Raw genomic sequence first — 27,790 nt, 5'->3', positions numbered from 1 at the left:
TAGGCCCTCCCAGAGTCAATAGTTTGGAGCAATGTTCTTCTCCACTGTGGATGTAGACAACCATAAAGATCAACAGAAAGCAAATCACATCACACACATGGTTTAAACTTATATACTGTACCTATGGAGCAGTTTTCTAGAAAAAAAATGGGAAATGGAAGCAGTTATTTATTGGCAGATGCACAAAAGCCTAAAGATACACTGAAATACAGTAAGGCAGGCAAACACAGAGCTTGAAAGTCAATATCTTGTACTAGGACCTTTATCCTTTATTCTTCAACACAGCCTAGACACTCTGAGGCAAGCTTACTTGTCCTTTCTTTAAGTATTCTTAAGGATTCTTGAAGAACATTCAAAGCTCTTCTCTAGATGTTGGCTACCTTTTGTTCTGCTCGCTGTCAAAATGATCCCACATGGCTTTAGTAATCCATCACTGACAGCATTGTGCTGTGTCTTTTTCTATTCAGGTATGTTTCCACTGCACTGGCAGTGTGTTTGGGGTCATCAGTATCTACTGATTTTCAGTCCAGTTCTTGTGTACTTCAGCATGCCTTCTCCCTGCATGGCTAGAGAGCTACTGCTCAAGATCTGAGGGGTGACTCCAGACTTGTCACAGCCCTGTACGTGCATGCTTTATATAAAAACTTGAAAGGGTTTCAGGTGACTTTATTAGTGCGATGTTTAGTGATGAGCAGAAAAAACAAACACAACAGCAGAAAAGTGAAATATAGAAACACTTTATTCCCAGAAGTTGTAGCAGTGAGTTATTTTTAGACGTAGAAAGGCCAATATAACCGGTCTTAAGTACAACAGTATGATGTACAACAACAGCTTACCCGTTCACATTCTGTTAAACCACACACAGAAAAACATGATTATTGTCCCACCACGCTACAGACACAGCTCTAGTACACAGACAACAGACTACAAGTTTGCTTGAGGGTCGAGCAGCATGAACGCTTGATTTAAGACATCAAAATTAGCTGATGGTTGGAGTTTTTATTCATTTGCTGGTACAAGAGAATATCACCATGTCTTGTGCCGTGATGAACGACAAGAAGAGACACAGGAAACACGTCACTAAAGCACTACAAACAGCTGGAATGGTGAGTGGATCACAGGACGGGAAAGATGCCCCGTTGCTTCAGACAATCTTCCACAGTTAAGGTCGAGTCAGCGGAACTTTACTGTGAAGTACCAAATTCTTTAATCACTTTGGAACCTTTAAAAAAAGAGCAACAAAGCATTTTTCTCTTACAGGGAAAGACGATGTTTGAGAGTCAAAACTTTCTCACGAATATGAAAATACCAGCGCTGAAAAACACAACTCATTTGTTCTTCCATGTGCAAAATTTAATACTTAAATCACACACGCACGCACACACAGTCATCACCCATTAAAAACCCAAATCCTCTTTGTCTTCGTTTTAAATTTTTGCCATCAAATACACAGCAGTTCAGGAAGGAGCGAGGGGGGTGGCGGGGGGTTGGTGGGGCAGGGGTAATATTGCTTCTCCATCTTTAATGAGAATACTGTGTGATTGTAAACATAAAGACCAGATTCTTATCATACTGGTTGATTTTTAATGTTTTAGTTGTAGCTTTTTTGTTTCTCTTTAGGAAGAATAAAGCACAGGCATAACTTCTGATAAGTGCCAACAGAAGGAAGATTCAGTAAACAGCCCAAAATATAAAAAAAACACTGAATAGAACAGTTTTGTATTGCTATGGGAAGGGATCCATTATTATCATCATCATTATTATTTTTTATAAAAGTAGTAGAAACAGTGTTCCAACTAGGAGAATCAACTATTTCACTTCATCAATCAGCAGCCTTTTTATCTAAAAACAGTTGTACGTACAGATAAAGTCAACGCACACACACTCACTCACAAACATGCTCGCGCACTCAACACGTGCCCTTTAACAAACCTGGGCGGTAAGGATGGATGTATGGAAAAGCCATGCAGAGGGCAACAAATACAGATTAGATCACTTTTGAAGTACTTTTCCACATAGTTTCTTAGTGATTTTAAATTTTAAGCACGCTCGTTTACGACCACAGTTATGTCCAGGTCATGAGCGCACTGCTAAAAGTCAGACAAAGCTGGAAGCGGCGTCCTCGACTGCGCTCGGCATTTCACAGCACAGAGAGTTAAAGACACCGGGGGGGAATAAAAAAAAAATGGAGTGACAAGGAGGAAACAGCTGGAGTGTTTCTTTTGCAGTCAACTGCAGTTAGCATGGCTTGGAGTTCCAGGTCACAGGTATGGGGTCACAGGATCAGAGATGAGTCAAGAGTCACACTTGAGTTCAAAGGTCAGAGCCGAGATGAACGCTAATGCTGGGGGAGCGCTGTGTGTGATTTGGCGCTGGACTCAAGTACGCCAAGCCTTCCTCCTGCAAGCTGCAGGAGTAGCGGCCGGCTTCGGAGGCGGTGTGGTTGCTTGAGGGAGGGGCGTTGCTGCTGGCCACGTGCTCAAAGGAGCGTGAGAAAACGGCGCTGGCAGTGCGCGTCAGGCTGGTGAGGGCTCCCGCTTTGGGCACCGATTGGCTGGAAGTGAGCGTTAGCCGCTTGACAGACAGCTCTGCGTTCTCGCTGGCGGCCCGGCCCGGCATTAGAGGGCCCGCCTCCTTGTCCTTGTCCTTGCTGGTCCGCCCGCCAAGCCGACACTTCTTCATGGCTTTGGCCCCCAGGTTCAATGTTGTGACACTGTTGCTGATAGTGATGGTGGGTGGGGTCATGTCAGGCCCCGCGCCACCTGGCCAAACCCCTTCATCCACCTCCGAAATATCCATCAGCTCATCCGGGGAACCCAGATCCACTGCGTCTGTGAGATAGACAAGGGGAGATGAAACAAGAGAAACATGAGAAAACGGCACACCTTTTAAAAAGTGAAGAATCTCATCTGTCATCCAGTCTAATCCAATCAATCCTTTAGAGGCTTGTGTTTGAATTTTGCACAATATCATGCTGCTGGATGACAGACGAGGTCCATCACTGTCCAGCAGGTGGCGACCTCACACTGCCACCTTTCACCACCTGACCAGAAACAGTAAGTCCGGGTACAGTACACAGGTTAAGAGACCCAGCAGCTCTGTGAGACAACAGTCAGTAATTTAGTGGCAGAGGAGTGCATGTTTGATCCCAAAAGCAGGAAAGGACAGCATCTAAGAGCAAAGCCTATGAAAGACCATGAAGGGAAAGTAAGGGAAGCAAACCAAGGCACACCCTAAATATTTTTTCTCTCGTCACTAACTCTAAATACACAAGAAAACTTTTCCTGCTTTCTTGAATTCATGCATCCACAACTGTGTGAGCTTCCAACCACCTTCACATTCACAAACACACATTTCTAATCTGATGCTACCACTGTAACAGAACACCAGTAAACAGCTGAAAAACAGACAGATAGGCAGGTCTTGTTACACTTACAGTCTTTCGTGCTCAGATTTAACCTCTTCAAAACAAATATGCACTCATTTGATTCTAAATTTAAATATGGCGAAAGCACATAACTCAAGACCAACGTATCGTTCCTCAGTTCCTACCTACCAGTCAGGAGGAAGTAATCGGTGACCAGGTGCAACCTGGGGTAATGTGTCGAGGCAAACAGACCAAGAAGGTCTCTGATAACTGCGGCAAAAACACAGGAGTTTCCTCGATATGCTAACAAAGATATCTAGGTCTTTTTATTCAAGGTCATCACGACTTATCAGTGAGTATAGGCTTTTGGGGGTGACCTTCACTGATCAGGAAAGTCTCATTTTAACGCCGTTACTATTCCCCTCTCTGATTAATGCTCTGCTTTTAATGTCATCAACTCGCTCATCATAAGCACATGTCATTCCTTTGACTTTTATGCATTTTTTATTAGGTTATTGATCTGTTATTCAGTGGCATCTTAAATAATTCATTTGCTCTTTAGAAATTCCAGCAGGAGATGTTTATGAAGAAGCTTTAGCCACAAAGGAGAGAGTAAAAATGAATGATGCTGGATAGACAGATGAGAGGAGCAGCGCAGTGAGAGGAGGGTAGAACCCAACGCAAAAAGGTACAAAGGGGGGGAAAGAAAAAAAAAAAAAAAAGAAAAAAAAAAAAAGAGAGATCATGCAGCTTTTTTAGACCACACCCCCACAATTGGTTACCTAGGTTACCCCATGAGTGGGGCAAGGGGAAGGAGGGGCAGGACCTTAGTACTGGTTCCTCCCTGTGGAGGCTGACCCAGAACCCTCATTCTCCACCATTCGCCTCACAGACTTCTGCCTCCTGACCTCCAGACGTATGCTGGAGTCATGACCTCGGGGGTCCATGCTGACCTCAGAGGTGGCACCCATCATGTCGCCGTCTGTCGGGGAACGGCCATCGGGGCGTGGCCGCAGGGAGTCCCCGTTGGGCATTCGATCGCCGCTCACGCCCGTTACATTGATCTCTGGGATGGCCACGCCCCCCACCGCAGCTTCACCGTCTACACTCACCTCCTGGTTCTCTGCTGGTGGGTGGGTGCATGGACGGGGTAGTGAAACAATACACAAACATATAGACACACACGCACGCACATGCACATTTCATGCAGAGGTACATGAAAAACAAAAAAGGTTGCCAAAAAAAAAAAAAAAAAAAAAAAATCACAGACACAACAGAAAAAACACACAGAGACAAACAGGTAATCAATGTAATGGCAGAAAAATAAAAATAAAAAACAAATCATAGTGATCAGAACATAACACATGGTCAACGTACATGCTAAATGGGAGTGAATACGAACACAGCACTTAAATGAAATAATACTGTTCATAGATCACTGTGCATCCTCACAAATAAATGAATACTTAATACTGTTTTCCTCCATCATCTGCTCATAACAAAAGCTTTATACATAAACTCACAAAAGCAGGATCTGTGACAGAAAAAGCAGGCGTTAGGCTCAATGTGAAACCTACTTATTAAACTAGCTCAAGGCTGTAATTTACCCAGACGTAGTTACACTGGGAAAAGAGAGCAGCCCTCTCCTAATTCTGCACCACAAAGAGGCTGCCATCATTTACTCTAGAGGGTAATGGAAGTCTGATTTATTTGTTCTGTGGTCATTATAATATTAATAAAAGTCTTCGGCACAAGGCTGAAACTGCACAAAAGACAAGCACACACACATTTTCTACCAGTATCCTACTTTAAAAACACACTACCTGCACTCTGTCTGATCTGATTTATGTGGCATGCTGAATCTGTCTGCCTGGCAGGCTGTTCTGTCCCTGTGCTGCCAGCATCTCAAGAGTATTCTCAGAAATCAGACAGGAAGCGGTGGTTTTCAATGAGCAGATTCTAAGATGGAGAGGGACGGCACTAGTTAGAAAGCTGAGGATGGGCAATCTATGATCTTGAGGGGCTCCATGAAGGATGACAACAACACGTCGACTGTCACACAGTGAAAAAGGGGAAAGCGCATGATGAGATCTAAACCTCTTGCTCTCTCCTTTGGTGTTAAATTCATTCGTTGGTTTTACCTTTTTCTTTTTAAAACATGGGAGAAGCGTGTAGGAACTCTTGTTTGGTAAGTTTGCGTTAGGCCTGTGTATGCGTCTCACCATGTCTCTTCCAGCGGTGTCCCCTGATCGAGAGGGAGGTAACAGCGTTGCGGGAGATCCTCGAGGAGGTAGGTGTGATCTCCACCTGAATACTCCGCGCACCCTCCTTATTGTTGCTTTTCAGTGCTGCACTGTGCAGTGATGACTTAATGGCGTTACCCACCTGGAGATAACAAGAATCACACATTTACTGCTTCACAGTTCAGTCTGTTACTCTGTAACACATTTTAGGAGTAAGACATTTAGCCTTTGATCATGGGGGTTCTCAAAGTTTTGATGACTGAGTGCATAGTTCAAGAAGCCAGCACACAGATGAAGGCCACACTGAAATTATGCACCCATCAAGATGGAAAAATAACTCCAAAACCAATAATTTTATTATAGTTTTTAATTTAAACTTAATTATAGTTCAATTGATTCCAATTCTGCCAGAAAGCTTCCCTAGCTGCACAGCAGACGTCATTACATTATCATCACAATCATCTAACAATGTAATAAAGTTCATAGACAAACTACAGGCTGTTGTCTATGTTTGCTCTTTTAGGTTTCAAAGTTCAAGTTTTATTTTTAGGTAATGTTTAAAATTTCTGGGTTTAAAGAGAGTTATGGTTTATGAAGGCAATGGTAAATTTATGTCCCAGTTCATGGTTAACCATTAGTCAGACACCTGTTATACTTCACACCAGCTGTATTCAGAAATTTTTTATTTTTTTAATTTAAAAAAAAAAAAAAGTTTATGCCCCAACGTCTTTACACACACTAATCTTAGTATGAAGTGAACTGAGACTGCTGGAAGAATACAGCAGTCTCATGTTGCATTCAGGCTCCGGTGGCATAAAACTCTGCTGAAGCAACTTTACGCCTTGCTTTACTACAACTAACCGTTAACGAAAGCTAGTGTGAATTTGCATTAGTGCAAAAATAACGTAAGCAGAATTTTTACCATTTTAAAAGTGTTTACTATAATTATGTTTTTATGCAAGACCAAGTGCCGAGGATTTACTGTGCACTGCCAAATTTAGAGTTTTTAAGCTAAGTTACAAAGCTGTCGATATTATAGGTGTATGTTATTTTACAGCTCCAAAAATTACAGAAAGTTTCTACTTTCATTTCCATTTCTGTTTTTTCTTATTGGGCACAAAAAAAAACCCCAACCAAAAAAATAAAACAGTACTAATGTATAGCAAGCACAACTTAGGATGTACACACAGTGAGCCTTCAATTGGGCTGCTAGCTGATGTTGATACTAACGTATTCTACTTAACATAATAATAATAATAATAATAATAATAATAATAAAAAATGATCAGTTTTAAGTATTTCACTTAGCCAACAAAAACCTGATGTGAAACAGGAGAAGCTCTGCTCCTGATGACCAATATCAGCCAACATATGATATTCAGACATTATGTCAGAGCATCCCTGCTTCAACTACATTAGAAAATTGACCCCATCAACCATGCACAGGATGGACATGAAGTACACGCTGATGTTCGGTCAAGTGGCTAATCCAACAACATCTCATCAATAATTTCACTTGCACATAGCAGACATGCAGAAGTAAAATAAAAAGAAGGAAAACAAAGCCTTGTGTTTCACACTGAAATGGATTTCACAGTCTTTATACAATAATCTTTGTTCCTACTAGAAATTCTCACAGGGCACTTGCACTAATAATCTCCTAACAGCCGAGCACGTAACACGAGGCAGAAAGACTCATAATCACAACACAACATGTCTTTTGTCTGTGAGGCTTCGGCACACTGGTCTCATGAGGGACACGCCACCACGTCACGCTAAGCTAGCAGCCACCTGGTGTATTCCACTTGCAACACAGAAACCGACAACACAAAATTGACATTTTAAACTTTCCACAGTATCACATGTGCAATAAAATAAACCATCACCACTGTTACTAATATGAGTGTAAATGCTGTTTGTTTTGATTGTTGTGAAGGAGCACACCTTGAACTGTGTAGTAATACTGTAAGTGCAGGTTCAATCCTCTACTCTCTGGGCCGCAAGGATTATAGCTTAACGGAGCAGAGTGGAAAGCATGTAAATAATCTTGTGGGATTACACTCTGCTTGCACTCTCTGGCACGCACGCGCGCGCGCACACACACACACACACACACACACACACACACACACACACACACACACACACACACACACACACACACACACACACACACACACACACACACACACACACACACACACACCAAGACAATGTAGTATACTGTGCGGTGCATGAAACAAAACCAAAGGCCAGCATGTGCACAACCATCACATGCTCTCCCCTCTCTCTTACACTTAAAGACACAGACACACACTTAGAGGAGGTGTGATAGTGGCAGAAAAATATCATTGCACCCACCAACAGGGCTTCGGGGAACAACTCTAGCTGGGCTCGATACAGAACGTCATCCAGTGCTTTGGATCCCAGGTCAACTTCACCATTACACCTACACAGGGGCAGAAATGTGCGCACACATGCACACACACACACACAGTTTGTTAGTCTAAAACAGATTAAGAGATTATTATTATCATCATTTTATTTTAATCTAACATGCTGAAACAAGTACAATTTAAAGAAATTAGCTGAGACAACAGAAAAGATTGTAATTACGTTTTCACATCACTTATAAAATGTAAGCTTGGAACATAAACTGTCTGCGCTAATTATCTTAACGAGTATCAGGAGCTTCCTGTACCCAATCTCTGTGGAATCTTTTTAACAACGCAACTTGAACTTTGACATTGTGACGCCATGAGAACTTTCACTGTGTGCTGGCATGTGCGTTTGTACTCACAAGGCGTAGTGGATCCCTGTGATGAGCTGAACCAGGAACTCTGATGTGACTGTGAGCCGTGTGTTAATGCCTTTGTACCGCCGCATCTGTTGCCGTGGGTAACCACAAATACACACCCTGGTAGATAACCAATAAAAACACATTAGAGAGGCTTAGATGAGTAAGAACGGAAGCAGAGAAACCACTCCAGTGGGCCACTTAGCTGCAGCACCATTAAAGCTATTTACTTAACTGTGTGGCGAGCTGAGCTGATGTGAAACTCACCAAGCAAGATTCTAAGTTAAACCACACCCACACACCCACACACCATGCATCTAACAAGCTTCAGAGGAGTCAACTAGCATGAGGTAACACCTGTATATTAGAACCTTTATGCATTGTACAGTGCTGCTAACACAGCAAACAGTTAGGCAGAAATCGAGGCCGATGACTTCTCTTTAGCTCAGCAGACCAATGCTCAGATTACTGAGCTGGGATGTGTGTACACTGCAGCTCTTTGCCAAATAGCGATATCTTGGCTCTCTCTGGCAGCAAAGTCTATAAGAGGATCAGATAAGCAGCAACTTGCAAACATGTGTGTATGTGTGTGCGCGCGTGTGCAGTTGTGTGTGCGCGCATGCGTGTGTGGGTGTGTGTGTTTGTAAGTTGCCTCCATAAAATATTACCTAGAACTTCAGCAACACAAGCTATAAAGTTGGAAAGCAGTTTGTGTGCGTCTGTGTCTAGCCCTCAAGTTAAGTGACCCACAAATGCTACAAATGCTAATGCTCGTGGGCGTGTGTGTGTGTTTATGTGTATATATTTTACCTGGAGCTGAGCTGGCAGAGGGACTGCAGGGAGGTGGAGGACATGTAGCTGAGAGCGGCGTTGTAGCAAAGCAGGAGGAAGGTCAGCACCTCAAATCTCAATAACACAAACAAACCCTTGAAATGGCACGTTATGTAAGACACACCAAAATCTTAAAACCTGAAATTCCATCTGTACAGAACAGGAGGGTTACTGAAGCAAGAAGTACCATTAGGATAACAAGAATCAAAACATTCAAAATATTTCTGTGGGATCTTTAAATGCACCACTTTTTTGTCTAATAAGAATTCTCCAACTGGAACACAAGCAATTTGTTAAACTAACTCAAAATTAAAAATGGTTAAGGCAGAGGACGTTCAGCTCAGGCCAACATGGCCGCCAGTCTTTCATCTCAGTTAGAATAATTTAAGAAACCCTAATGGCAATATAACAAGTTTAAATGTAACAAGGCAGAGACAACTGCCACAGGCCACAGCTGAAGCTACCCTAAAATAAAAAAAACCATGGCAGCAGCTTAACTCCCCATCAGTACACAAGTCATCATGAATCTGTTTTAGCCAGTTTGTTATTAAAGGTAATATATCCTTTTTAGGCTATAATACAAAGCATGCATTCACAAATGAATAAGTAAAAGTACCTTTTTTGATCAGATTTTCCATCTTCCTTTATGTGCATTCTTATTTTGTTAATTAGCTGGTGTTTGCTGCCACTTTGAAAACGAACAGACTGACATCCTGCTACAGGTAAAGCACATTTTAAAACCAACATGACTGTCTTACCTGTTCTGTGCTGTGAAGGTTTCTCTCTGGAGGTGAGGCCCGCTGTACACCACTCTGCTCAGCCCATGGTTAGCTAGAGCTCCTTCGGTAAGGGCCATGGAGCCAATAGTTGAAGGCTAGAGGCAGATACAGTTTATGTAAGTACATTTCTGCAGAAACAACCCTGGCACAACTTTGAATGGAGGACACACTCACCTCATGGTAAACTGAGGGTTTGGAGAGGGAAGGGACGGTAAAAGATAACACCTTACTCTGTCCATCCTTATCAACTATTTCCTGTGAAAGAGAAAGACAGGAAGAGGGAAAACTTATGTGGGCGAAAGCAAAAATAAAAAAGCCCTTTTTTCGTCTGCGTCTGCCCTCAAACCTCTAAAGAGCGTGTGCTGATCTCTTCGAGCACAGTCATCCGCTATGTGTGGGTGGCTGTGTATAAACCTGAGGGTCTCATTTCCCTACTGACACTTTGTTGGTGTGCACTCATATGTATGCGTGCGTGCGTGGTCACACAGGCACAAACCCCGGGGTTTTGGCGTCCCTCTGTGTGCATGTTAATGTCAAACAGATTAATGGGAACCAGCCAGTATGCTGAGTGACAGCTGACCTATTCTGGTATTCAGAGAGGAAGTGAGGAGACAGTGGACTTTGCTGATAGATCACTTGGAGCTGAAAAGGATGAAATACAACTCAACAAACTTTAATCACTTCTAATGCTCCCATCTATCTGCAAATGAAAAAAGGCATTTGTAAGGTGCTGTCCATCAGTGTATATGTGCAAAGTCACTGTTTCCACCACTCCTCCCCCACATTTCCTGTCACGGCTGTCTAACAAGGCAGAAAGGGCAGAAAGTAATCTTTCAAAACTCATGACGCAGATCCCTGAAATAGTTGAGCAGTTAAGTCCTCTGCGTTGGCAAATTGCATGATAATTTCCACTTGGTAAGGATCAAGGACTTTTCTAGTGTTTTTCCTTACTGTGCACTTAAAACACTAGATACATTTTATTGCCGTCAACCAGAGCAGCTCGCCTCTAGTAAAAAATAAATAAAACCGATCACCCGTGAGCTTCATCTCTGCAACTAAAAAGCAACTGCAACAAGTGCTTCACCCTCTCCCTCACCAGGTTGTAAATGCCTAGCAGCAGGGCCTCGATGCAGCCGGAGGTGTGGGGGTCTCTGGCTGCGCTGACGGACAGGAGGCTCCACAGGAGCTCTGGCAGGAACTGTAGCGTGAAACGCTGCAGCTGCGGCTCACCACTCCGGTAAAACTCAAACAACTGGTGACACACTGGCTCTAGTAACTGCATGGGACACATATCCAAAAGAGAAAAAACACATGGCATACAATTAGGCCACAACATTTAAAATAAAAAATAAAGTAAAAATCACGAGACAAGAACTGCCAACTCATTTGCAACAAATTTTGCAACTAGCATCTACGGTTCAACGGTAAGATCAGGGTATAAACACAGCACTGCTTGAGGGACGCAGTGTGTTTGCAAATCTGACACATCCATAAACACAAGATTATCAAGCCTGAGCAAAAATATAACGATAACAAAAACAAAGCAGGTAAATGGTCGGACTGAACACATGACTAAATACTCCTCATCTGCTCCTTCGGACTGAACACATGACTAAATACTAAGTACTGGTTAAAGGTTGGGTGGTCAGACTTTTACAATCTAATTTTCAAGTTAATAAAAGATTTATATCTACATACGTCACTGTAGTTCTCTCTGATGACCTTGTAGAGTGCAGGAACCAGGGCACCTTTGTCTTTTAGTGAGGCAGCATAGGTGGAGACGGCACTGTCAGGAAGGGTCTGAAACACATATGTAACCAGCTCAAGTTTAACATGCTACACATTTAGGTCTTACAGCATTTCAGTTTGAAAAGTAAACACTGAAAAGACAAACACAAATTCATATTATTTACACTGATTTGCAAAAAAAATAAAAAAAAATATCATTGCTTTTTTTTAAAATAAAATCTGCCATTTAGCAGCAAAGCAGACTGATAGTCTGGTTTTGCTGCTTCTGAAATGACGTTTTAATAGCAGTGAAATCCTGCAGAGACCCTGACAGTTTCTTTAACCACAATCACTGTCTGTCACACTGAGCTGGCTATATTAGGAGGTCAACTTTACAGACATGACAGCAGATTGGTCCTCACACATTCACACAGGAGAAAAAAAAAAAAAAATCTCATCTGCTCCTTCATTAATATTCGTCACTAAGCCGCAGCTCTAGTACTGGTCACCTAACAGCAAATGCTCATATTTGAGTAGGAGCGTGCAATTTTCTGGTAGCGAAGCACTTCAGAGTGTGTGAAATAAATCCTGTCAATAATAAGAAGCAGAGTATGTACTGCATACAGATCACAGGTAAATGGCTTTTTTAGTATTTTTTTCCCTGCCCAAACAAACACTTTCACACAGAAAGTAAAGCTTTACCTTAAATTCTGACAGCCATTCCTCCACCACTCCTTGGTCCATAGCCAACATGTTCCTTCATCTGCAGTGGAGTTACCTCTACCTAAAAAAAAAAAAAATAATAATAAAATAATAAAAGGCAAAAAAAAAAGAAAAAAAGAAACCCCGATTAAAAGAAACAAACAAACAAAAAACACACTCTGCATAATAAATGTTAACATTTATGACAGCACATATACAGAACACATACAAACAGTCCACACTTGAACAAAGCTCCACTAAATTTATCAGCCTTCTTTTTTATTTTTGGTAACTTTCACAAAAAAAAAAACAACCAAAAAACATTCTGTTACACATCAATGCTCCAAAGAGTAAGTCTCTCCTTCCCGCTCACTCCTCTCCAGACGCACACCTCTGCAGGCGCTGCCTTCTCAACTTAGGCTTACAAATCGAAAAAAATAAATAAATAAAAATCATAAATCACCCACACAGAGAAACCTGGCTGGCTTCTCTTTTCAAGCACTGACGAGAATAAGAAATATGGCACGGCTGAATGCAGATGCTTGCTGAACAGGCGCTACAGTTTATATGTCCATACACAGACAGACAGAGAGGCTCCTCTCCTACTTCAGCTGACATTTTCATGATGCAATGAAATCTCTGCTTCCTCCATTCCTGTTTGTTATTTTTGATATCGGTTCCAGTCCATCACAGTATTCACACTCTCTGCGCACCCTCTACGCCATGCATGTGGCTTCTTTTCTATTGAAACTCCAATGGCACCTTTTCTTTCTTAACTTATTGCCTCCTTCGTTGTCATTTTAATTCTCGCTTTGTTGAGAAACAGTATCAGATGGCTCCTACTGCACACTCCTATTTGTTGCCTTTTCATCCAAAATGCCCTGCAGTCACTTGCAGAAACTTGTAGAAAAATTAAAAAGACAGTTTAACCACAATTCTAAATCTACTGCAGTTTGGGTGTAATTAAAAACGCAGCAGTATTTGTTCACTCAATTTCACAAATTTTACTTAAGTTTAATTTAAAAAAAAAAAAGTGTATAAGACTCCTTAAGGATCATATCTACATCAGTATATTTGTATATATATATCTTTATAATAAGTTGATTGTCTCTATGGAGTAACACCTTTATTTAATTAGGAAAGCTAGATGTTAATGCTTCCGTAGGTACATGTGAGTCCGATTGTGTTGCTCAATTAATAGTTTAGTACAACCACCCCCAAAATCAAGAGTACTGCAGCCCACTTAAAATCCAGAAAATCCCATGGGGCCCATCCAATCTTAAATCTTCACTCTACCTAATCATATGCAAAAGACACAAGCTTCAATACAAGAGAAGTACATTTAGGTCAGAGTAATGAGAACTGTCACAAACTAACTACATCCTATTACCAGTTTTAATTCACTTTTTATATAAATAAAGTCACTAAACTCCATCACCACTTTGGGAATCAGAAGACTTGAGCCTAAAACTATAAGTAAATTAATCATCTTGCTTAAACAAGACTGTGACAAAGTGGGTGAGAACACCATTTGTCCACATTCTTAGTTAACATTCTTGTTTTGATTTAACCATATTTCATATGTAGTCTGCAGTAGGCAAACATCTACTATCCCGGGTTTGTTTATGTTTTGCACTTTTACAGATTATATAATATAACATCTTGGTTTAACAAACTTGTCAGAATTGATTTAAGTTAACATGTTATTTATTTCACTTGTTAATTTGTCTTGTTTAAACTCACCTTACCTACCTGTGTTCCAGGAACAAAAGGAGGAAATATAGTTTTACTTCCTGCATTTATAGCTTCCTGGTTAATCTGAGGTCACAGGAGGAGACCAGGTGAAAAAGGGGAAGAATCTTTGTAGTTTAATAAAGTTGATTTTAGACTGTTTATACAGAAATGGATTTATTGGTGCAATATGTATCGACTATACACTGTAGAGACTTTATTGCTAGTAACGGGTAGCTGTATAGGTTTGAGTATTGAAATGTTTGTCTCACCTACCCTAATGAAATAGCCCGGGGGTGAATGGACTATTTAAGCAGATGAACGCCGGTGTTCAGGGAGGAAGGACCAGGTCAGTGTAGCTGTGTGCATTTTGACCTTAATTTCTGTTGATTTAACTTCAGTTGTGTTTATTTGAACTGAGTTAATTATGGAGTTGAGATTTTTATTTATTTTTGTAAATATTGGTTAGTCACAAAATGGTGAATAAATCACTTGCTACACTGGACACCATCTCTCTCCTGCACTTCTTTGGCCGCTTAAGTCAAGTCCTACCACAAAGACATTTTACAAATGTAACAACTTTGCTTTTATATCAACAAGACTGCAGCCATGCTAACAGCTATGGGAACATACCCTTTATATCAAAGCTGGCTGTTGTTTTCATGATGTCACCCATTTGTTAGTAAAGTCTTGTTGTGACTTGTTAAGCTGACTAGTTTTGTAATTAGCATCGTGGTGTATTCAAACTGTACATTATAACCAAAGGATGGATCCGACTGAGAAGCTGAGGAAAGTGCATGCTTATACAGTAGGAACTGGTAAATTGTTAGTTTTACTACAAATGATATCTTTTTTTCCTTTTTTTTTTTTTTTTTTTTAAATATCACCTTGTATTAAATGAGACCTGCAACTAGCAACTGAGCCTATTAACCAATCAGGTTTACAAGGAAGACTTACACATTAAGACTGCTTTTTGTCACTTTGGCCACTAGAAAGAATGTAGTTACTTCTCACTGGCATCGTTGTTCACCACACTAAACCCACATCCATCCTATTAGTCACTAATTGTGACTAATAGACGACCAAAATCAATACCTGCCAATTAAAAATTTGATAAATCAGCAGATATTTTTTCCTCTTTACACATGAACCATAAAAACATTTGTTATGTGCTGCTATTTAAGAGTCTGTGTGAAAATAACATGACAATGAAGTTTAAAAAATAAAACTTATTTTGTTGTCACAAATTTGTCTCGCCTCTGCCCAACTCTGTTCAGATCAGCAGGTTTGTGGCATTCCAAACGTGTGCTGCCAAACAGGGAAGTCACCGAATGCCCTTTGGTGGACAAACTATACAACATAAGCACTCAAAACATTGTTAATTACATGTGTCTTCTTTACTTTGAATTTTCATTTATTGGCTGTTCTAAATGCTGATGCCCTATTATCAACAAATACATAATATTTACTGATTTATCTGTAGGGCTTTGTAAGTGAAAAGTCATGGACTTCAATTTAGCAGTCAGTTGCTTCAAGACCCTCTAATAATAGAGGAAACCCCAACAATGAGATAGCCCCAATGAGCAAGCACTTGGTGACAGTGGGAAGGAAAAACTCAATTTTAACAATGACCATTAATGTGATGGAAATCCCTGCAGCAGTTTCCTAATGAACCAATAGTGAAAGTCTGCCTAACACCATCCTCTTTAGAGGCATCTGCATAAATCACATTTTTAAATATTTACTTCTTAAATGTCACATTTTTTTTGTATCGCTGGAGCAACACATATGTACATGTTGACGACCCCTTAACCAAATCTACAGTGTGACTATCACTGTAAGACCATGGCAGGCCAGATACCACCTCTGTGCCTCTCGGAGGGATCCTGTGTTTTCAGTGAATGGTGCCTGTGTTGTGTGCGCACTCTGAGACTGCAAGCACAAAGCTAAATTGACTGTTGAATGCAGACTCAAATTCCATGTTTGGTATGTCTGGTGAAAGAGGCTGAGGAAAAAGAAAAACGGGGAAGGAAAGAGTCCTTTTATGCTCATACCCGTCACACAGAAAAATGTGCTAAAATTTGGTGCAGGGAAGATGGCATATTTTCAATTTAACACTACTCCAATGTTTCACTTCTTAGATGAAAAGATACACAAGCGGTTATTAAAAATCTCTTTACTTTCACCTCAGGTAGAAGGCTGGCTTTGAAAGGTAACATTACGCAACATATTCTGTTAAAGAAAATACTCTTTAAAATAAATACAAAACCCACATTCTATAGATTATTGGACAGATATTAATCAGAAAATCTCCCAAGAAGCACAAATAGCATAAAATGGTAATTAAAAAAAATAGTTATTTGATTTTTGTGCCTTCCTTTCCCTGTCCCTCTTTTATCCATCCACTTATCCTCCCACACATCATTTCTCTTTCTTCATCCTCTCTGCCTCCAGATGCCTTTTTCATCCATTCAAATGCTTCTTTTTGTATTACTTCAGTGCTTGGTCCCTTCATGGCAGCCAGGTGTCTATTTATGGACTCCACCAATGACAGGAATGACGAGGGGGGAGGGGAGCCAGTGACTCATAAAATGTGGAAGGATTATAACGCAGAATAGCCTCCATTTACAGAAATTAGTCCTTTGTGGTAGCCTGTTGTTCTGCTCTTTAACACTGATGAGGACAACGAGGACAGCCAGCATATGCTGTTTAATGGCAGACTAACTTGAGTAACAAAATAAAGACTGTGATTAGACTAAGGATGAGTCAGACTTGTCAGAGGACTTCTTCCTCCTCCTACAGAATCACTTTTAACCCAACTACTGTGTCCACACTGGCGTCTGGGGCATGTCATCTGCATCATATGGCTCCAGAAAAAGACACGTGAAAGCTACAATCACCAGCTGCCAGGATTGCCACCTACCTATGTGATATATTTGCCTTCAATCCCAGCAGCAGGAAGAAACTGCAGTGACAAAGTTTGATGCATGGCCAGTAACTAGATACACAGAATGAAAAGTCATGTAGAGACAATGGAAAAGGGTTAAGAGTCAAATCAGCTCAACATTGAAGGATACACGCAATTAAGTAATACTAAGAAGAAGTCAGACCACCCTTAATATGCAGATTATTCTTGTCATTGAAACAACATCAATAAATATGTCTAATAACCAGTTAGAAATGGAGAACAGAGGACATTTATAATTTCCAAAGAGCCAAATAAGGAAGTAGCCAGCTCAACTTACAAGTAGCCTTCGCAGAAACATGTGACAGAAACTGTTACAAAACAGAAGGCTGGAAAAAAACACATGAATGAATAACATGTTCAAACGACGCATCAGTCATACATTGTTAATCTTTTCACCTTTATGACTCACGTAGTTCAAGATAGGATCAGCATACCAAGGATTCATGGACGCGCCAGGTGAACATTGGCATCAGCTGATATCGGCCTTGTTGATCACCGTCTGTGTCATTTAACCAGTGTGATGAAGACGTGACAGGCTTTTAATTCAGTTATTTCATAAACTGTATATGAAAGACCTTTTCAAGCTCCCTTTGTCTGTTTTTTTTGTTTTTGTTTTGTGGTTTTTTTTTTGTTTGTTTTTTTTAAACCCTGTGGTTTAAAAACCTCCCTGTGCTTCTCTCATCTTCATGCACAAACATGAACATGGGTCATGTTCACAACATGGCTTATTATTTCTTGCCATTTTATAACAGTGATCCAGAAATCTACAGTACTGACCTATCAGTCATAAAATATGCCTGCTCCTGTAGTTAGTAATCACAATTTACAATTTACAATATCATACTGTATTCAATAAGATGTGAAACTAGCAACTGAGACCACTGACTCATCATGGAAATGTTTATTAAAGTCATAGATCAGGGGAAGAGTAGGGTAGTTTTTTCATAGACATCTGTACAATATTAGAACCTAAAAGACATTGTCTTTTAAAGACTAATGCCAATATCTTATGACTTAAAAAAAAAAGTAAGCATGTGGGTTGTTTTTTTTTTAAATCACCTTTCTTCAACTGCAAATTATGTTCTTTAAGTTAAACTTAATATTCATTTTATCCTGTAAGATAAAGTTATCGTACTTATTTTTTGGTTTGTCTGTTGTTTGCTGCCAAATGAGATCGTCAGGAATACCAACATTTCACTAAATCAATCTGATATCATCATGCAAATAAATGGGGTCAAGATGGAAATTACATGCAATTTCTCTGATAATGTAACAATTAATTATGATAAATCATCAGAAATCAGACATATGTTGCTGTCTGCATAGGCAGACATTGATATTTAACAATTACATTTGTGCTCAACAACCTTAATGTTCTATAGGAATACAATCAGAATGCAACCAGCTGGCAGCCTGTTGCGTCAAGTCCCTTCGAGTTGTGCTCACTGACAAAGACTCATTCAGACTAATGACAACATGTTGGATATCCATCTGCATTTATACATTAGACAGCAATTATTTTCAAACCTTAAACAATCTCTCTGAGAGTGATTTTAGTCAATCCAAGTCAGACTGCAACTGTTTGCAGAAAGGTTGCCTCCTATCAGCCAAGCTACAATGATAACAAAATGAAATATCGCGATAGAATATGGGTAAAATGCGCATGCGCAGTGCCTTTGTTTTTGTACGCACATGGTGGGCATAGCGGCTACGGAGAATGAGAAGTGAAAAAGCGGATCAGTGAATGAAACAGATGAACCAGAATTGGTTTGTAAAAACGTGCAACTTCAGATATGTGGAACTGGTTTGGTCTTTGTCCGTCAGATAGTCACCAAAGCACAATTTTTTGTAGAACATGCAAGTGGACCGTTGTTATTACCGTATTTTTCGGACTATAAGGCACTCTTAAAAGCCTTTAAGTTTCTCAAAAATTGACAGTGCACCTTATAATCTGGTGGGCCTTATGTATGAATTCTGGTTTGCTTACTGACCTCAAACCAATTTTATGTGGTACACAGCGCTCAAAAAATCTGTCAAAAAATGTTTTAGTACAACTTTGGTAAGCTACGAAGCTGCACCACTTGATGGATTGTCGGAGCATTACGGCTACCGTAGTCAAGAGCCTCACGGAGTAATACGTACTGCGCTTCAACATAATATAACCGTATTGTATGTGCATAAGGACTCCAAAATGGCACCTGTTAAGAGACATGCGTATGAAGCGGATTTTAAACCTAAGGCTATCAGTCACGCAGTAGAACATGGGAAGAGAGCAGCTGTGAGCGAATTCAGCATTAATGAGTCAATGGTACAGAAGTGGAGGAAGCAAGAAGAATGAGTTGAGTAAAGCTAGACTTATCTGACTGCTTTATTTTTGCTTAATGCGCCTTATAATCCCGTGCACCTTATGGTCCGAAAGATACGTATTTGACTTATTTATTTGGCACTGTGGAGTTTCATGTTGCAAAGCACCTCTTTTTAACTTTTGTGGATATTATACATGGTTATGCTCAGGATATGTCAGCCCATTTCCACTGGAAATGCGTTTTGGTTAAACTGTCAGCAAGGAATTTGCATTTGCACCGTTACATTTTTATACAGCTTTAATGCACATAAAAATAGCTGCTTGTTTAAGTGAAAATAAATTGATGGGGGTTTTTTGCACTAATAAAGTTGTGGAGTTGTAAAGTATTTTGTCTTGCATCAGTTAGATCATTATCGCAAATGTTCAAATATATATTGTGATAAATATTTTTGGCCATATTGCCCTGCCCTACTTGCGATCAAAAGTGGTAGTGGATGTGAAACGCTCATAAGCTCTGGGTAACCGTTTACTCAACACAAACTGCAACAGGTCGGAGAATATAGGGAAAAACAAAAACAAAGACAAGATTGTTTTTCTAGATGCAAGGAGGTTGCCATCTTATTTTTTGCTCATGTGACTGAGCTACTACCTTGCTCTGAATTAGGAGGTAGCTTTGTCAAGTTAAGTGTGTTGGCTTTTCAGCTGAGCTGACTTAATGCAACTTTGCTCGGCTAATGTTATCTCAGGATGGTTGGCATGAGATGGGCATTCTTAGAGTAATTTTATTTATTTTATAAAATATTGATATTTGATGTCCCTTTATCGATATAATATTGCAAAGCAACATCTAATACTATGCTATAGCGACGCACATGCACGCACACAGATATAATGATAACTCAATTTGAAACTACGTTAAAACCACAAGAGACAGAGATGCATACAGCACATAATAACCTGTTTCAAAGACTTCTAGCCTCTATTGACAAACTGCAGGCAGACTCAGTCATCTGGTGGAGGAAAATAGAAATGTAATTGTCTTGGGAGTACACTATTGAGCGTAATTATGTCATTAAGCAGGTGTTTACCTTCCATCTAGGTCTGGCTAACTTGTTAGTGGTCTCTGTGTCATTACAGGATCCCTAATCAAGACAGAAATAAAATACAAACTGGAGGGAGCACCCTTGAACAAAATGATGCAGCAGCTGATGAGTTTTCTCTGTGCAACTCAATCACGCTGACCAGTAAACACATGAATAAACCAGCGTCAAAGATAAGGCGGCAGAGGAGGCTTGACAAGCAACAGCAACAAATCAATGATGTGCTAAAGAAGTAGATGCGAGATAAAGGGAGAAGAGTTGCAGATGGGCAGTCCAGGAAGATAAATAGAGCAGAAATCAATGACTAAATGAAAAGCGGGATAGTGATATCTGTGATTCGGTATGAAAGAAATCCCAAGGGGGGGGATAACTCAAGACAAGTGCGACACTAGGGTGCACTAGAAGCACATTCAGAGAGCAGACACCTCTGATCCAACATTAGTAATTTAAAATATTACTCTGTGACAACAATGCTCATTACAACATTACAATACTTCCTCACATGAAAACGTGGGGGCACAGCAATGGATTATTTGCAAACTGACTGACTAAAAATAATATACCCAGTGAAAGTCTTCTCACTAAGCTTCATAAGAAACAGACAGCTAGATTTTACTCAGTCATGCCAACTGCCAAACTTCCTTGGTGGGGGTTATAAAAGCAGAGATTTCATCGGGTTTCGATGTTTGTTGCCCCTGGCAACCTCTCAGCCTCTGAGAAAAACATGAGATAAGGAATGATACTGTCACACATACATACACAACTACGTCCCTGTGACCTAGACGAGCTCAAGGAATATCCTACATGTTAAGTAGTTTAACCATAGAGTTTTGCAAAAAGCTGACAGAGCCAGCTACATGGCAGAAAGCAGCAGAGGATGTGTCATGGATTGTACAAGTGTGCCTGTGCAAGTGTGTTTATTCAAAGTCTGGTTTGACAAAACCTGTTCCTGTGAGCTAGCAGAAGTTGACAGCTCATTCCCTGTGATTTTTACACCTACACTACTGTCTTGAACTCTCTTATGCACACACACACACACACACACACACACTGGGCTGCCAGTCTAAATGAGCTTATTTGTGACTCCTCCTTCCAAGGACTTCTTTCAAAACAAAGGCTTTAAGTTTACATTTCTAATCCTTGCTGTGAGCTTGATGATCTTACAGCGTTGATGCACAACACCTGAGGCAGACATACAATAGCCCAGTATTTCCTTCACATGGTTTCATACAAAAGCCACATTTAAAAGAAAAAGCACACACACACACACACACACACACACACACACACACACACACACTCTACCTGTCTGGGAGAGCTGGAGTAGAGAGAGTGGGAGAGAGAGAGAGAGAGAGAGAGAGAGAGAGAGAGAGAGAGAGAGAGAGAGAGAGAGAGAGAGAGAGAGAGAGAGAGAGATGAAGCATGTCCAAGAGTGAGAATGAATTAGGCTGACACCCACACACATGTATACATATCTGCCTGTTGATTACATCATTTCCCATTACACACATACTTCGGAATCGGAACCTCCTTTTTTTCTTCTTTTTTTTTGGAGGAAGTTGTTTAGGCCAATGGGAGTGGACGTTTAAATGGAAGGGAGAAGAAAAGAGAATGACGAAGCGGGTGGTTTTAAGAGTGACTGAGCTGCCCCAGCTGCTTTTTCCTGTGGTACAGGGTTTAGTTACAGAAACTGCTGCTTAGCAAAACAATGAGAATCCTACTTACACTGCTACACCAAGGAATAAAAGCTAAAGGAATGAAAGACAACTATAAAAATCAATGTAATAAAGTAAAATAAATCCTACAGTAGCAAATTACCCACACCTGACTTCAGATACACTTTAACTGTTATACTAAGCAACTAGTATCAAAAAGAGGAACTAAAAAAACAAGATTGCTTAACCTGAACAGAAACAGAAGTTATTAAGGAACTACTGTAATCTACACTGTGGTTTGTAAAAGCAAAGTTAAAGGCAGGGTTGTGCAACTGTGGTCAAAAAAGGGGAAGACAGGAAAGAGCCATCATGCCCAGAGCTCACAGTTTGACCCCACCTCCCGCTAAGAGTAATTTACATCATTCAGAAGACTAACATTTTATTTTGGCATCTCTCTTCAGTTTATATCACTTCTCTTTTACACTGTCTGTTGGCATCTTCTTTATTTGGACTACCTTAACTCTGTTGCATCACTGCCTCCCACCTTGCTCTCCCCCTAAGGTCTTCTTCAATAGGAGGTTTCGTGTAGCTTTGGGGGAAAAGGGATAGGCGGGGGTCTGTTTTTCTGCTTCTATTTTCTTTCATCCGTGCAAACATATAGCTGAGGACTGCCAGTAGCTAAGTAGAAATGACAACAGAGTCTGTGGTTTGTGTGTGGTTTTCACTGCTGAGGGAGACAGAGAGAGAGACCCAACAGCGAGGAATCCTCTTATAGCAGCCTACGCTCTCCTCTCTTGCCTCTAAGCTAGTGATGTATCCCTCATCTTGCCCCCCCCCCAAATTCTCCATCCTCCCGCAGCAAGTGATTAAAATAAGGGTTTTGTTTTTCCTTCCATTTTTAACACTTCCTTTTCTTTCCCCACCACATGCTTTGTTTCAGCTCATCCTGTTACAGTTAGGCAACTCACTTGTAGCCTCCTGCATACAATTAGCTTGATGTTCTAGGTTTCTTGTATAGTTAAAGTGCTATATGTAATGGCATTTATAAGTACAAAATACAGCTTAACCCATGCCATGCCTGTGTGTGCGCAAAAGATACAGAATTAAAAAAAATGGAAGACTGCAACAGTTTTAACCGCTCAAATTGCCAGGAAATTTCATGAGCCCTCTGGCACTGACGACTGTCCATGATGCCAGATGACAGCAGAGCCTGCACGATCTTTCTGCTCCATGACCTGCTGTGCTTCATTGTCAAAAAGCATTAAGAGCCCTAAGACACTTGCAGCCATGGATGCCACACATTAACAAGCCTAAACTTGTGTCTGCGCGCACACACACACACACACACACAGACCCACCCAAATGACATTACACTGACAGAGCACCCAACCAACAAACAGCCTCCGCCTAAGGTCAAAGGTAAACACACAAACACACACATATATGGGAAGCAAAGGACAACAATGAATTAAACGCTAAAACAAAAAACTGCCACAACAGCAGAAGCCTTTTTTTGCGAAGGTCACAGAGAAGTAAAACAAGCAGCTTTAAACTTCTGAGAGCACGTACTCGCAAGGCTCTGTGGCTTCACACCAGCCCCCCTATGCAGGAAGCCCCAGAACAGGATGAGTGGTGTGGAGAAAAGCTGCATCACATGACAGCTATTAGAAAAATCCCAACAACGCATTATCCAATATGCCCGTCTGTGGTGGTTTCTCTTCCCCTGTCACGAACACAAATCACCTGAGGAATAACAAGTGCACACACCTGCACACAGCTGTTACCAAACAGGATAAAGACAGGTACAAAGTCTGCCTCCACGACTGATGGGACAGAAGCAAAATGGTAGCAAAGAATATGTCGTTACTATGATAAGTTGGAAAGCCCCCCCCCCCGCCTGCTGTGTCATATCATATTATTTAGTTGATTTAAGTAGGATCCTACCTGTTCCTGGGCGCTGCTAACCAGCTAGTCTCACACCCTCAACACTGGTTATACACCTTCTGTTTAAAAAAACAAACAAACGAGAATTTCTGTCCCGGTGAACTGTTAGCTCAATGGAAAAATTACATTAGCTTTCTCCCGCCGTTCACTTCAGAGCATTTTTTAGCCCGTATGAGCCAGATACCTAAATTAATCCCGAGCCGTCACACTCTCTCTATATCGCCTTGCTGAATGACTTCGAGCTGTCACTACGGTTGCTTACAGATTAGCTAGTTAGCTGGCTCAGCTAAGGGGCGACTCTAGGCAAACTGAGGAAGTTGCTGTTTACTTACTGGCATGCTATATGTCAGCTTCCTGCTATCACCGTCCTCCGTCGTTCCGCTAGGACGAGTAAACGGCTATCACTTCGCTACTCCATAAATCTCCTCAATAATTCAACAACATCACCTCCTTCCATCTTCATTACTTTCTCCACTCAGACTACCTTTTAGAGAAGAGGACGCGCTCCACACTGAATGCCAGGCTTCTCAGCCAATAAGAGGGAAGTATATAATCCAATTGCCGCATGCCCAACTAAACCATCCAATCAAATTAGACACGAGGACCGCAAGTTCATAATTTCCACGACCACGGTAGGTTGTCCCAGTCAGTCACCGCTCTCTGACAGCCAAGTGATTTGTCAAATCTGCTATTAATGAAGATTTTTATGTATAAGAAAACATACAGTTAGCAGGATATTAATTATCGATTTTGATTATTTATTAAATATGTGAATGTTAATGAGTAAACTATAAAAATATCCAGTTACCATTTTTAACCATTATATTTCACTAAAATTGGGTCCACGGCCTATATTCAAGATTTTCCTCTATTTGATCCTCGTTCTTTTTATTTGCCGAGCAGTTTCATAAAAAAGGAAGTGCTGGTGTTGCTTCTCTTTTACATCACACTTTACACCTAATTAATCCAAAGCCAAAGGCAGAAACACTGCTCCAAAACTGTCCCTGTCTGGTAAATAATAAATGACCATGTGACAATAGCCTTTAGAACAATGGATTTTTGGAAATTAATTATCAACATGGCATATGACCATGTGTTGGTGGGCTTTTAGGTTAATAACAGTGGGAAAGCTGCGGTTTTTAATCAGTTAATAGAAGTCTGTATATTGAAACAGTAAAACATCCCACGCACAATCACGACAAACCTCCAGTTTAGTTTTCAGCCGCTGTTGCAGTGAGCTTTCATGTCATATCATGTCAGCTCTGTCATGTCTGGGAAACATACCAGGCATGAAGTTCGCAATCTGTTAAAGCAGAGTCCAGGCAGAGTTGTGGGAAAGCTTCGCAGAAATCAGTGAACCTATTCTGGTAAAACTCACACACACAAAAAAAGTAGTGGCACGTTTATAAATTTAATTCTGGAGTTCAGACAAGCTTTGTCATTGCGGTGCTATTTCTAAAAGTCTGATGAGTATGAAACGATAAGCGGTTGTTAGATAGAAGTGAAGCGGCATTGCCCCCTAATGTTGGCTAGTGAAATTACATGTATTCGGGAAAGAAGGGGACCTACTGTGCTCATTTTCAACTCCACAAGTTGCCAATTCCACAGGCACTCATACATTATGGGCAGAAATCTGTGCCATCAGAAACTGAATTTGAATAAGTTAAATTTAAATTTGAATTGCTCAGATTGAATCTAAATTGTAACTTGAATAAAAGCTTTTGAAAACTGAATTTGAATTAGTCTAATTTGAAATTGAATTTATGGTTTGAAAATGATCATCACTAAATTGAAATTGAATTTTATATATTGAAAATGAATTCATTTGCTTTGAAACTGCATTTTATCCTTTAAAAATTCAGCTCTCGAATAATTTCAGTTTCACTCTCACCATTCAGTTTCAGTTCTACAATTCAATTTCAGTTCCAAAATTCAGTTTTTTGGAACTTACTTCCGGTTCAAGAGTAAACGAGCGCAGATTAATAGAACTACGTTTTACCAACGGGCCGAAAGTGTTACTGACGGGAATCTACAGCGTCTTGAGCTGAATTAAGACTTCAGAAGTCATTCGTCATGTCGAATGACCAGCGGATAAACTCTCAGGTTGGTAATAAACGTATTACGTGTATAAGAACAAGCGTCATGTTAACAATTGATAGCCGTACAGTAACTTTTATGCTTATTGTAGCTGTTAGCTAAAAAAGCTAATTTAGCCTAGTTTGCCCTAGATTTAGCTTTGACAAACAAATATGATCGACTGTTTCTAGTAGAATTCCAAAGTTTTCATCTTGTACCCTGTCAGAGCCCTGTATGCTTGCAGAGACCCCTACAGTAGGGAAGCATGCAAAACAGCGTCCAAACCTTTGTATTTTAGCTTTATTTATATCTTACACAGCATCCCAACTCTTTAGCTAACTTAATAACTTTAGCTAAAGTGAATAGTTAGTCTAATTCATTAGTGCAGCATTACTGGATCACCTGTTTGAAGTGATATAATATGATATACAACTATCACTGAAGCAGCAAACTTGGTAAATAAACAACACTTCTCATTCTCGAAACGTTTGGCCACAGCTGTAGATTATACTATCAGTGCTTGTTCACTCTTGACAAGAATTACATTTCTAAATTCTCTTTGTGCATTTACAGGTAAACAATATCTAATATTTTATCTAAATGACTGCTTTGTCTTTGAAAAGGTGTAGAGCCTGAGGCCGGTGACAGTCCAGTTCTACTCCAAGTACATCCTTACGGTGGCTCACAGGACAAGGCCACATTCCTGTCCTGCCAGAAGAGAAGAGAAACTTCAGAGTCTTCATGCAGTTCAACCACACCTGTCATATTCCATATGACAGGGGTCTCAAACTCCAGTCCTTGAGGGATGCATGCAACTTTTCCATTTGTCCCTGTTGCAACACACCTAGTAGGTCATTAGCAAGAGTATAGAACTTGACTGCATGCTGAGGTGGCAACCCCTAACCCTACTCAAGTAAATTTAAGTAAATATATGTATTTGGAAACATATACTTCTAAAATACTTTTATTGCACCATGTTCATTCACTCATGAGCTGCTGTAACGTGAATCAAATGGCTGAATTGCCAACTCAGCATGCATTCAAGTTCTATACTCTTGCTAATGACCTACTAGGTGTGTTGCAACAGGGACACATGGAAAAGTTGCAGGAAAGCGGCCCTCGAGGACTGGAGTTTGAGACCCCTGCCGTATGGTGTTCATGCAGTTTTCTACCCCACAGTTACAGCATGTCTGACTGCCTGTTCAGCATATGCAAAAATATATGATGAGTTTAAGCATGTGATGACTAAGGCCTTCCATTATGGTGTTTGTCATCACATGTCACAGACATCTGGATGATCATTTGGAATAAACAAAAAACTTGTTACTTCATCTTTTATCTTTATTATTATTATTATTGTTCTTATTTTACATTTTTCATTGTTAGGCATTAGGTTTATTTATAGTAGTCCTTTCCAACTTCTTTCCCTCTTCCATGTTACTGTGTCAGCTTGTCAGCATCTATTTGGGTTTGGAAGTGGAACAGAAAGTAAGGAAATCCAAAGTGCCATTAAAACCAGGAGAGGTTCTTATATTTCAGAAGAATGGATTAATTCAAAAGAAAT

General features: G+C 40.4%; 1 protein-coding gene across 6 annotated transcripts; it reads right to left on the bottom strand.

Moving 5' to 3' along the window:
• Positions 1-721: 721 nt before the first annotated feature.
• Positions 722-24,650, bottom strand: hycc1 (hyccin PI4KA lipid kinase complex subunit 1). Of its 6 annotated transcripts, none has more exons than XM_065471009.1 (12): positions 24,483-24,648; positions 24,151-24,209; positions 12,448-12,529; positions 11,716-11,817; positions 11,114-11,293; positions 10,192-10,272; positions 9,997-10,112; positions 9,218-9,313; positions 8,411-8,527; positions 7,972-8,059; positions 5,590-5,752; positions 722-2,831 (listed from the first exon to the last, which is right to left on the bottom strand). In XM_065471009.1, exons 3-12 carry the CDS (start codon positions 12,496-12,498, stop codon positions 2,314-2,316), a joined length of 1,512 nt encoding a protein of 503 aa, XP_065327081.1. In that variant the 5' UTR covers positions 12,499-12,529; positions 24,151-24,209; positions 24,483-24,648; the 3' UTR covers positions 722-2,313. The 6 variants fall into 6 exon arrangements, with proteins under 6 accessions (XP_065327081.1, XP_065327080.1, XP_065327082.1 ...); XM_065471014.1 differs by lacking the exon at positions 24,151-24,209 and adding an exon at positions 4,276-4,493 and having other exon boundaries at positions 2,680-2,831; positions 24,483-24,649; XM_065471013.1 differs by lacking the exon at positions 24,151-24,209 and adding an exon at positions 4,150-4,490 and having other exon boundaries at positions 2,722-2,831; positions 24,483-24,650.
• Between the last annotated feature and the right edge of the window lie 3,140 nt (positions 24,651-27,790).

This window comes from Pelmatolapia mariae, linkage group LG22 (assembly GCF_036321145.2).
Source record: "Pelmatolapia mariae isolate MD_Pm_ZW linkage group LG22, Pm_UMD_F_2, whole genome shotgun sequence".
In the NCBI taxonomy this organism is placed as follows: domain Eukaryota; kingdom Metazoa; phylum Chordata; class Actinopteri; order Cichliformes; family Cichlidae; genus Pelmatolapia; species Pelmatolapia mariae.
This window is presented reverse-complemented; position numbering and strand designations above follow the sequence as displayed.